At 30.4% G+C, this 11,802-nt stretch overlaps 2 protein-coding genes across 2 annotated transcripts; one reads left to right on the forward strand and one right to left on the reverse strand.

The window, feature by feature from the left end:
• Positions 1–1,171: 1,171 nt before the first annotated feature.
• LOC149885070 (uncharacterized) lies at positions 1,172–1,558 on the forward strand. The gene has a single exon (XM_090094613.1). The coding sequence runs from the start codon at positions 1,172–1,174 to the stop codon at positions 1,556–1,558; it is 387 nt and encodes a 128-aa protein (XP_089950739.1).
• A 1,380-nt stretch (positions 1,559–2,938) lies between these two features.
• On the reverse strand, positions 2,939–9,131 carry LOC145186534 (tRNA (guanine-N(7)-)-methyltransferase non-catalytic subunit wdr4-like). The gene is made up of 10 exons (XM_090095520.1): positions 8,624–9,131; positions 8,239–8,415; positions 8,033–8,119; positions 6,887–6,950; positions 4,992–5,104; positions 4,798–4,915; positions 4,431–4,495; positions 4,156–4,321; positions 3,348–3,414; positions 2,939–3,173 (listed from the first exon to the last, which is right to left on the reverse strand). Exons 1-10 carry the CDS (start codon positions 8,701–8,703, stop codon positions 3,019–3,021), a joined length of 1,092 nt encoding a protein of 363 aa, XP_089951646.1. The 5' UTR covers positions 8,704–9,131; the 3' UTR covers positions 2,939–3,018.
• Positions 9,132–11,802: the final 2,671 nt, after the last annotated feature.

The raw sequence follows: 11,802 nt of genomic DNA on the forward strand, positions 1-11,802 counted from the left end.
CACAATTTTTTTAAACAATTCAAACTTCATTAGACTATAAAAAAATATATATATATATATGTTTGGATTAGTTAAATATTGTTCTTTTAAAAAATTATCTTACCTTGAAGATTGGTCATACAAAAATAGCAGTCTGTAGTATGGTTCTTGCCTTCTCTCCATACCATCGGTACACCAAATGACATTCAGTTTGCTGTGCCCTCATTCTAGCGCCTTAAGGCTACGACACAGGCTTTGCAGCATATATGTGGGGCAAAGCTTTTGTCTTGATTGCCAAGCCTTATTCCGAAATATGCACTGTAAAGGGACTTTACTAACGTAGTTATGGTGCATTGCTGATCACTAAAAGTTACCTTTCCACACACATAGCAGAATCTGTCTGGACTGTTTTTACATTTTCTATTCATTTTTATGAAATAAAATTTTTTTATCTCATATATTAGCCCGTAAAAAAATTGATAATTATAAATAAAACTTTATAAATATACTTTAGATACTGTTTATAGATGTATTAATACACAACTGTCACCTAGGAATTGCAATAAAATGGACACTCAGCTATTATATGCGGTATAGAGCCCTAAGTCTGTATCTTAAAAACTAGACCTGATTGACAAATTTGAATCCTAGATTCGGATTTAGAAGGCAAATTTCATTGGGAATCAACTAAGAAAACCCTAGGAACATTTTTGACGCAGACCAGTGTTCTTGAGAAAAATAAGTAAGAGAAGAAAAATCAATCGTAAGTATTTTTATTTTTGTTTTCATTTTAAGTAAGGCAATATTATTATTATTAATAATATCTTTATTATTGCTACATGCGATAAAAAAAATTTTTTATTAAAAAGTCTTATGCTCCTATCGCGCTTTTACTACATCTGCGTTACACACTGACAGTCCTACCTCACATTCTATCACACTCTATATTTGCGCTACCATAACACTTACATAGAACCACCACAGTCACATTAATCACATTTAACATAATTAATAAAATATAAATTTAAAATAAAAATTCATTGCCCTCACACTCACATCGCTGTTTTCATTATCGCTGTCCCACACTTTTGCATCACTCAATATACTCTGAGCACACAACATAAAAATAAAATATAAAATTAAATAAAATCCACCGCCCTCACATTATTTTTATTGTTATTTAAGTAATAAAATGGGTAAAATTCCACTACTGGAACGTAAAAAAATTGTCGTGCTTCACGAAGAAGGTTATTCTCAACGACAAATTGTCCAAAAAACAAAATATTCAAGGACAGCCATTAGAGAAATTATAAAAAAAATTAAAAACACGGGATCTCTTGAGGATAAAATTCGAAGTGGAAGACCTCCAAAGCAAACAAAACATGATATAAAGTATTTTAAAAATGTGTCTCTGCGAAATCGGAAAATAGCCTCCAGTGAACTAGCCCAAGACATTCAGGCTGCGACTGGGACAAATGTTTTCTCATCTTGCATTCGACGACATTTGCTAAAAGCTGGGTTAAGAGGGTGTGTTGAAGTTCGAAAGCCTTTACTAAGTCGTGGCAATAAAGAAAAATGACTTAAATATGCAAAACAGCATAATAACTGGACGCAAGGAATGTTAAACCATGTACTATACACAGATGAATCAAAATTTGAATTGTTCGGTAGCAGAAGACGACGGTATGTAAGAAGAAGGGTAGGAGAGGCTTATCGCCCTGATTGTCTACATCCAACAACCAAGTATGGGGGAGGTTCTGTTTTAGTGTGGGGTTGTATTTCATCATCTGGTTTTGATGGCAAACTTGCAGGAGAACAGTATAAAGAAAATTTAAGACTTCATGCAATACCATCTGGAATGAGACTAATTGGTAATAATTTCATTCTACAACAAGACAATTATCCCAAAAATTGTTCCCGAGTGGCCAAAAAATATATACAGGAGATGTGTGAGGAGGGAGTTCTCTAGGTAATGAACTGGCCTCCTCAAAGTCCAGATTTGAACATTATTGAACATGTTTGGGATTATTTGGATAAAAAAAAGGCTGAATATAAACCCAAAAATGTCGAAGAATGTTTTCGAATATTAAAAAGAGAGTGGAACAATATTCCATAAAATTTATTACAAATTTATGAATCAATTTCCAGGAGATTCGCAACGCAAAAGGCAGACATACGAAGTATTAATTGTTCTTTCTTTTTGTATCATACTTTATCAAATTATTTCTAGATATTTTTGTTTATAATGTCTATAGGCCTGATTTTTTTTTACTTAATAAGTCCTTCATATTTTTACGATAAAATCAAAAATAATTATAAACTTGTGGTGGGCTAAAACTTATTCACAGTACTGTATATTAGAAACATTTTCTCTCAATTATTTTGAATCAGAAAAATTTTTATCATCCAGTGTGCAATTGATTCCAAAACTTGTTCAACTGATACTAAAACGATGCAGCTGGCTTATCTAGCTGGAAAAGAGTTTATTGCATCCTTGTTTAAATCTAATTGCACCATATTCAATATAAATATTTTAAAGAGGAATTTAAGTATGTAAAATCTATATCAAAATCCTACGCTAACAGGAATTGTAAAAGTTCGCAATGAGTTCAGGTTACCATAAACTTAACTATTTTGTGATTAAAAATAAATGAAATATCAGTTTTCAATTTATCGAGGGTTCAATAGCATTTCTGAAATTTCTAAAGTGAAAAATCTCAAATTAAAGTTTTTCACCTTTTCATACTTTTTACAGCCTCTTTTTAAAACAAAGTTTGAGATTATTTTCGTTCATTTACATTTTCTTTCTTTCTTTCTTTTTTTTTTTTTTAATATCTATTTCATGTTTTCAGTGAAACGCGACCAACGAGTGCCGTAAGAAAGTAACTTTGAATCAGAGTACAGTTGCAACATTTTTACGAGTGAAGCAAACTCTAGTGACAAATGAGTAAGCAACCAATTAAAACTTGAAAGTTATAATTATTTACAAGATGATACATTTTGCAATGCAGATGTGACTGTGATCATGATTAGCCAAAATCATTCCTCAACAGCTTCTTTTGCTCGTTTCGAATATTTGGAGATAGACGAACTTTCAAGATTTATTGTTGCTTCAGGTGTGATGGTTTCAAATGATCTCTTTCGGTGATCTGGTTTCAATAACTGAATTAATAATGAAGGATCTGGAAGCGAGCCTGAAAAAGAACATCAGACTTCACAAATGTTCTGATACAAGAAGTTAAAAGACCACCAAAAAAAAAAGTTTTTTTAATCATAGATACGAAAGTTAATTTATTACAGTCTTATTATGGGAATGTAAAACAAAAAAAAAAAACAACAGAAAAATGTTGAAATTGTAAAAAACTCACTAAAGTCAGTGTTGAGAAGAGAAGATATCATGTCACACGACTCGCGATTGACTTCAGTATAAACGTCCTAAAAAAATTAAAACACAATATTAAAACTAAGAAGCATGTAAAATCATAGAACTAGACATTTTTTCATCAGACATTTAGCTCAAAGATTCTTTCGCAAAACAAAAACCGAAATTACGGTTATCAGCGCTTTTACACACAATGACGAAAGAAACATTTTGCGTTTTTGCACTTATGGATTTTTTTTCTAAAAAATCAAACAAATCACCATTTTAAAATACTACTTAAGGTGGTATTGGCGACCGACAAAATCCCTGTTCCTGGCTAAACTTAATCTTTTTAACAAATTCGGACCGGTCTTGCTCCGGTACAAAAATGATATTAGCAGGGTTTATTAGTTTAAGGCTTTTAAAAAAATTTAAAAAATAATACTGGTAATATTGAATTAAAATAGTTTGTAAGACACTAATTGAAACCCAAAAAAGTTAACTGATGGTACGAAAGCAGATCGTTATGTGATTATACACAAGTTTTAAACACATTCATGTTAAGCATTCACCATTAATGTTTGTTATACCAGTTTTTGTTGACTAAAGCAATTAGTAAGATTTAGTTTTGTTTTAATTTTTTTTTTCAGTTTTGAAGCTTTCAATATCTTAATAGTTTTCCTAACACCAAATATTCAATATGCCATCACATAATTTTAGAAACTTTTTTAACATAAAGTTTTGTTTAGTATGTAATATTTAAAACATGTTCATTGATCTCCTATAAACTGTGCACAACGAAAATAATTATATACCTCCACCAAATGCAGCATAACCAATGGTCTGTTGGAATCTTTTACTATTACTGCAATATCGCCTTCAGCTACATAGCAAAAACTTAAGAGAGTTTTATGCAGCTGGATGACTGAGCAAAATTTAATGACATCATCTGTTATTCTGTATATTCTAAGCTCAGATGACCTAATGGTATTTAAACAAAAGAAGTTTGAAAGACAAAATACATGAACTTCCTTGCTTTGAAATGAGTGCATTAAATATTTTAAATAAAAACTTTCAAAATCCCTCTTACCCTTCTGCCATTACAGCAAATTCACTTCCACATATGTCCAAGCGTGAAACAATATAACCTTTGGGCTACAAAATATTTTTTACAATATAGAGTCTTACAGCATTTAGTTTGTATCATAAAGTCATATTTTCAATAAAGAAAAAAAGATAATATTTTCAATAAAGAAAAAAAGATTATAATTTATCATTTTTGTCTTAAAAAATCCTGTTAATATGCATAGTGTAGCATGCTTTATATATTAACTTATGATATGAACTACTGAGGAATTTTTTTTAAACCAAAATAAAACTTTTATTAGTCTTCAGATAAAAATCAGCAAATGTTAATTATCACTAAATAAGATAACAGCAATAAAACTCCTACTTACTAGATGAACAGGTTCAGAAACTTGTTCCCCTTTCTTAAAATCCCATAGTCTTATTGTGAGGTCTGCAGATACAGAAACTAAACGCTCCGTTGAAATTAAAGATATACATGAAACCAACCTAAGTAAAACACTTTTAAAAAATTCTAGTTTTCATGAAAAATTTACTGATAGTAAACAAATTGCATGAACCATACCCAGTGTGACCAAGACAAAATGAGTGTATGCAGAAGGACCTTGGATAAGAACTAACACGAATTTTTTCATCACGATCAGCACTTATTATAAAACTACAATCTGTAGTTAAAGTCTAAACATAAAAATTATACAGTAAATTAAATTGAATAAAAACACTTATTTTATAGAACTATGTAAAAAGAAAATTTAAACATGAGTGCAGATTTTCTTAGCCTTTCAGGGTTTTTGTTTGAAGTTCTTGCAAACCAATTTCACATACTTAATAACTTTAAATTCCTTATACTAAAGAGCGAACTGAACCCCTCTGTTTTGCTTACTCTATGTTGTGTAGAAGAGCTTTTGTTATTTTTTCTAAGCCCCCAATTATAAGGGTTAAACTAATGTTCAAAAAAAGTCAACACTTATTTCATTGTTAGAAAGTAATGCTTTAAAACTTCTTTTATTTAGTTTTATTAAAAAAATTGCTTATCAAACCTTCTTATTGTTAAAAATTGCTAATCAAGTATTCATATTGTTGAGCAAATGTTATTATTTTTCTTTTTGTTGCATTGATTTTGGTATTTTATCTTGGTAAGGGTCACTCTAAAATACAGGGTATATCAAAATTACCTGCAATCAAAAAAAGTTTGGAAAAATTTTCAGAAAGAATACAAGTATTCAGGATGTTCAGATTTTCATTGATAAAATTAAAAACTCTATTGCAGGTAATTTTGATGCAACTTGTAGAAGGTTCTGGCAACTATGATTTTTTTTAGTTGCATTTAGAATACTGTTCTTTTTCTATCTATTTTAGTTTTAACTTGAATTTATGAAAAGAAAAGTTTTTGTTATGATATTTACACTTCATTGATAAACCTTGCATAGTTTAAAATTTCTTAAAACACAAATTATTATAGAAAATGTTAAACTTATTAAATTTGTTAGCAGCACTTATATTACCTATAAATTACTTATATTAGTTATAAACTAATATCTTCCATGAGCTTTAGAACTTTATTGTCTAACTAAAATTCAGCTTCGCAGCAGTTGAAATGTAAATTGAACTTTTATGTTGAAAGAAACTTGGTGATTGGATATTACCTCTGCATAGTATGTCAAAATTGAGTCAGGCTTTTTTCCCTGAACACATCCCATACAGACAAATTATTCTAAATATCCAAGAATTCATCTTACACATGTATAAGAACACATGTATAAAAGTTTTACACATGTATAAGAACGCATATATAAGAACATTTGTATAAGAACATGTATTTGAATGGTGGAAACATCAAGTGCTTTAACCTTTAATCAGATTTTGCTTCAGAAATCTGAGTAAAAAGTTGAAATCCCCAAATTTTCATCTGTAAACATTTTGGAAAAAGAGATAACTATGGAATATTTTAAACTGAAATATTGAGGCTACATTGTAGTTCCATCACTATTTTATTAGGAAAGTAAAAATTAAATATTTTTGAAGTAGGCTATGCCAATTCAAAGAGCACATGTAAAGATCCCAATTGAACTCAATTCGTATTGTTACACAAGTTTTACTGATTTAAAATGTACTTAATTCAAAATTGAAGACTAAGAATGTGGTTCACTGCTTTTAATAAGCAGGAGATAAAAGTTTTTCAAATAGTGATAGAATTATTTTGTTTGCCTGAATGACTACTACAATCTGTTGACAAAAATATCCAGTTGAACCTGTTTTTAGATGACACCTTTGATGGTTTATGTGATTCTGCACTTAGAGCTGTATAGCATTGTACACTGTTTATCCACACCATTACTATTGAAAACAGTGGATCCAGACTTAGGAACCTAGGATATTTTCACTTTTCAGAACTAGACATTTGAAAGTTTGATAGGAGAGATTAGAACAGACAAAGAGATTACACAATATAAAACTTACAACATCAAGCACCATAGAGAGATGTCCAAGAAGAAGTTTTGGAGTGATTTCTTCTATGTCACATCTGATATAAAAATATAAAGTGCTAAACATTAATAAATAAAACTTCATACTGTATAAAACAACCGCTTCTCACAGTTAAAAACTTTCATTATTTCAAAGTTTTTTATAGTGTTTCCCATAATTAAGTTTCTAATAGTTAAAAAATAATAATAATGCTCATAATCTTCATTTTGAATTCTACAAAGTTAAGTAATATTAAATGTAAAAGGTAGGGTAAATATTTAAGTTATTAGATAAATCTTTTATGGACCTGTTAAATTCTTAATGAGGATCAGCAGATTGTTTTTGGTACAAAATTTGAAGATTTTTCTTTTAAACTTTAACAAGAGTTGGTGCAACTACTTTAACTGAAAACTATGTATTCTATCATAATTTAAAAGTTTTTTAAAGCCTCTTAAATATTTGTCAATCAAAGAAAGCTACCAAAAAAAAGTTTTTTAATCATTAAGTGTCACTCAATATTTGATGAGTACTAAAGGTAAAAAAACTTCCAAGTAAGCAGGCTGGTATTTGTTTTAATACCTAAAGGCCACAATTTAAATATGTAAACCACAAGATGATAAAATACTAGCTTATGTACCAGTTAATTCAATAAACAGCACCTATGTGTAATTAAGTTATTTGATTGTTTGTATAAAGAAACCTACTTTGATCAATCATTAACATGACTATTTTGATTGCTAAAAGAACTTACAAACTATAATATATTATTAAACATATTATTTCTTTTGGTTGTTAGAAGAGTTAGATTTATTAGCTGCTGGCTAGTAATTACAGATAAAAACCAGTTAGAAAAGTAATTACTTTACTAACTGGTTTTTATCTGTGAAAACTTTTTTGTGCATTAAAAAAAAAATGAATCATTTGAACCAAAGTAATAAGTAATAAAAAAGAGTAGCACATTTATAAAACCTATCTATCAAAAAAGACAATTTAAAAATACTTATCACTAAATATAATTTTTACCGCCATTAAGTCTGTTTTAAAATATGTTATAGATCAAAGAAACTGCTAATAAGTATTTTAAAAAAATAAGAAGAAGAAGAATTTGTAACAGACAAAAATACAATGCAACATACATACTGGTATACATCTCCACTTTTATCTCCAACTACAACTGTATTTTTGGTATGTTCAAATGAAAGACATGTTGGGCGCTTACCAATAATCCTTTAAATAATTTTTTAACAATCAAAAATTTGATATTTTATTATAAGCCTTTTTTTTTCAAAACTACACTATTATTATAATATTATATTTCTTTACAAGTATATTTCACAATATCTTACATGGTGCAGCAAATGCTTCTATTTAAAACGTTCCAAACTAAAAGTTTTTTATTTACAGTTATTGCAGCAAAGTAATGACTATCAGCAGAAAACTTGTGGGCAATGATATCATTGTCATTTTGTTCCTCCATTTTACCAGGGTTTTGGTTAACATGACTAATTATTACTTCACTTTTTCTGAAAAGAAAATAATAAAATCAAGTAAATTTTTTTTAACAAAATATACATCTCAACAAACAAATTTATAGATTAAGAATTTTTACTTTCAAAAGAAGTGAAATTAAAAACTAATTTAAAAAAATGTAATAAACCATTTACAGATGCCTTAATTCTTTATCAATGCAAAACATGACTAGCAATAAACAGTTAATAAAAACTTACTTACTGCAGGTCAATGATCTTCACACAACTTTTTACTGACACAGCAAATAAATTCTTGTGATTACTGCTTATGAAAACACTCATTTCGTTTAATTCCTTATAGCTGCAATTATATTGCACTCTGAAAAAAATTGAAAATTTAAAACCTGAATTACTTACAATTCATTTAAGTTCAAAAAACGTCGAAACGTTTAAAACAAACTTTCTTTAGATTTTAATGATTATATCAAGACCGAGAAATTAGACACTTTTACTAAATATTTTAAGGTTCTGAAACACTTCTGGCCAGTTGTGTTCATTTTGGTTCATACAAATGAGGTTTTAATGATAGTATTTTCCACATACTAGTTTTCTAAATCTAATTTTTTAATTTGCAGTCATCGGGTGTTGCTTTACTTTTATTGAGTGTCTTTAAATGTTTTAATGATAAACAAACAAAAGGTCATTAGATCCAAGTGCAGAATTTGGTCGCAAAATAGTCCACACGCCGAAACGTAATTAAACTTGAATATGAAAAACCTTATTATCGCGTAATTTTATCACATTAAGGTCCGGTTCAAAAAAAATCACAGTGCGGAATCAGGTGCAGTGCGGTCGGTTGATGTTTTTTGACGTAACAGTATTTCACTGCCGGACACCAAAAATCCTTTCGCACAACTAAAGGTTATATATTCCTGTATATACGTATACATATTCCTGTATGTAAAACAATCGAGACACAAACCGTTAAGCAAATAAAATTTGTTTAATTGGTCTTTAAAGAAAAGAAAGACTTGTGTCTTGTTGACGCCATTATACTACGTTTGGTCGTAATAATAACCAAATTCGGACGAATAACGGACGAATTACGGACAAACACGGCAGGTTTTTAACAATTGAACTTTGCAAATGGTGGACGCTTTTTATTAACGATTATAAAAAATTTTTTTAAAGAGTGAAAAAAGAAAAAGAAAAATCAGGAGAATTTTGCCTTTAGTTTTTCAAAAATAAAATCAATTATAAAGAAAAAATGAAATATCTAAAAAGAAGATAAAAGAACGAACTATTTGAAAGGATATAAAATAAACTAAAAAAGTAACGAAAATAAAAGTAAACAAAAAAAAGTTTAAAAATGAATGAAAAAGGAAAGAAAACATTCGAAAATTTGGGAAAAGATTTTATATTGTTTTTACTTTTTCATATTATCATAGAATCATGAAGACAGAAATAGTTTTCGGACTCGTTATCTTCATCGCGTGTCTGAAGTGGTGAAATCTATGCGCGATGATGGAAATCCTTTTGCGGAGTAGTTACAGCAGACAACCATAAGATTATAATGTCCAATTCAGCCGAAAAAACTGTTCAAGAAGCCAAGATCACAAGGCAACAGCAATACAACGAGTACGTAGCTGACCGTCTTGTGTCCAGGCAAAAGTTATAAAACTAAAATAGAATTCGGAAGGAAGCGTAAGGCCACCAGTAAATCAGATGTCCTCATTTGTTTGAAACAGTATGGTAGCGAGAAACAACAAGACTTCAACCCTCACTATAAGGTTTCTGCTCTGATTGTTGATGGTGCAGCACTCGTACACATGCTTCACCCGAGATCGTCAAAGACATTCTCTTACTACTGCGAAAATGTGATTGGACCATTCGTAGACAGAATTCTGAGATCTGCGCAGCGCCTTGACATTGTTTTTGATCGGTATGTCCCAAAAAGTTTGAAGTCCGAAACATGGGAAGATCGTGTATCAGAGTAACTCATAAACATCACAATGGGTACACTTATTCCATAAAAGTTTGACAAACTCCTATCTGTGGACTTCAATAAGACGCAACTGTTCGGCCTTATTTCCAGATTCGTGTTAACGCAATCCGTAGTTAGAAAAGTTTTTGTTTGTACCAATGAAGAAACTGCATGTGCCAGTCAACAAGATTTAGATGTATCATCCATATCGCCATGTAGTGCTGAAGAGGCAGATGGCCGTCCTTTGCTCCATGCTAATCATGCACTGAAAAATGGCAACTTAACTATAACTATACGCACTGTGGACTCCGATGTGGTCGTTATAGCTCTCTCTGTGTTTAGCCAGATGATTGGAGTGAAAGAGTTGTGGATTGATTTTTGAGCTGGAAAAGGAAGACGAATGATAGGAGTTCACCATCTACATCAACACATTCCAGATGTTGTATCATCAAATTTACTATTCTTCCATGCCTTCACCGGATGTGTCACAGTATCAACATTCTTTGGGATTGGAAAACGAACGGTATGGAAAGCGTGGATGATCTACCGAGTAGTTGATGCTGCATTTCACAATCTTTCAACGTCAGACTTAAAAAATGATGTCTTAACTGATACGGCTGTAATGACTGCTATACACCACTTTGGTGCACTCTGCCGGAGGTTTCTCAACATTACCAGGAACTAATTTGTAGTTCGTGCAAAACTGAGTGTAAAAACTGTTCATGTAAACAACATGGTTTACCATGCACTAAGCTGTGTGTATGTAACAGCTATTGTTACAAAGAAACAAATGGCGATTCATATGAAGAGCAAGAAGTTGAAGAAGACCCGGAATTTGACCATGTTCACCAGATCTCCTTCCAAGGCGAATAGTAATCCAAAAGTGTATTGTAAATATGTAGATACTTGAAAACGTTATTCTGTTTACAATACTGCTATTATACTTTACCAATTCCCTCTACATTAACACTAAAGAAGTTCGTTTATGTCTTATTGGCGACCAATGCTTGCTTACTTTTTAATTCTTAATTAAAATCATCGAACAAGTTTTGAGGTTACTCTTATATTTTCTACATAAAAATGATGAGTTATGTAATTGTTTGATCAGCATTCCAGTGTGTTGTTTTTCCATAACTGTTAACGATACCAAGACCTCATTATTTTAAGATGCTTCCTCTGCATATTGTCAACTCCTTCCTTACCCACTGACATTGTCATAGTCCTTTATCACTGTTATCTTTTAATTGATTTTATTTAGTATTTACTGCAACTTACTTGAAGCGCATTGCTTGAATACTGTGAGTATGTAGGTAATAAATGTGACTTTATTATAATGTGATGATAAACAAAGCCATAGAATAACCGTTATTTGATGATTTGTGTTTCAACAGATCGCGAGGTTAGAATTATTTTGTTTTATCTCCAAGTTTAAACGTTGGGAGAAAGTTTTTTATTTT

This window comes from Hydra viridissima, unplaced genomic scaffold (assembly GCF_058129835.1).
Source record: "Hydra viridissima isolate aposymbiotic clone 2 unplaced genomic scaffold, HvirCarnegie_v1 scaffold_8, whole genome shotgun sequence".
Classification (NCBI taxonomy): Eukaryota; Metazoa; Cnidaria; class Hydrozoa; order Anthoathecata; family Hydridae; genus Hydra; species Hydra viridissima.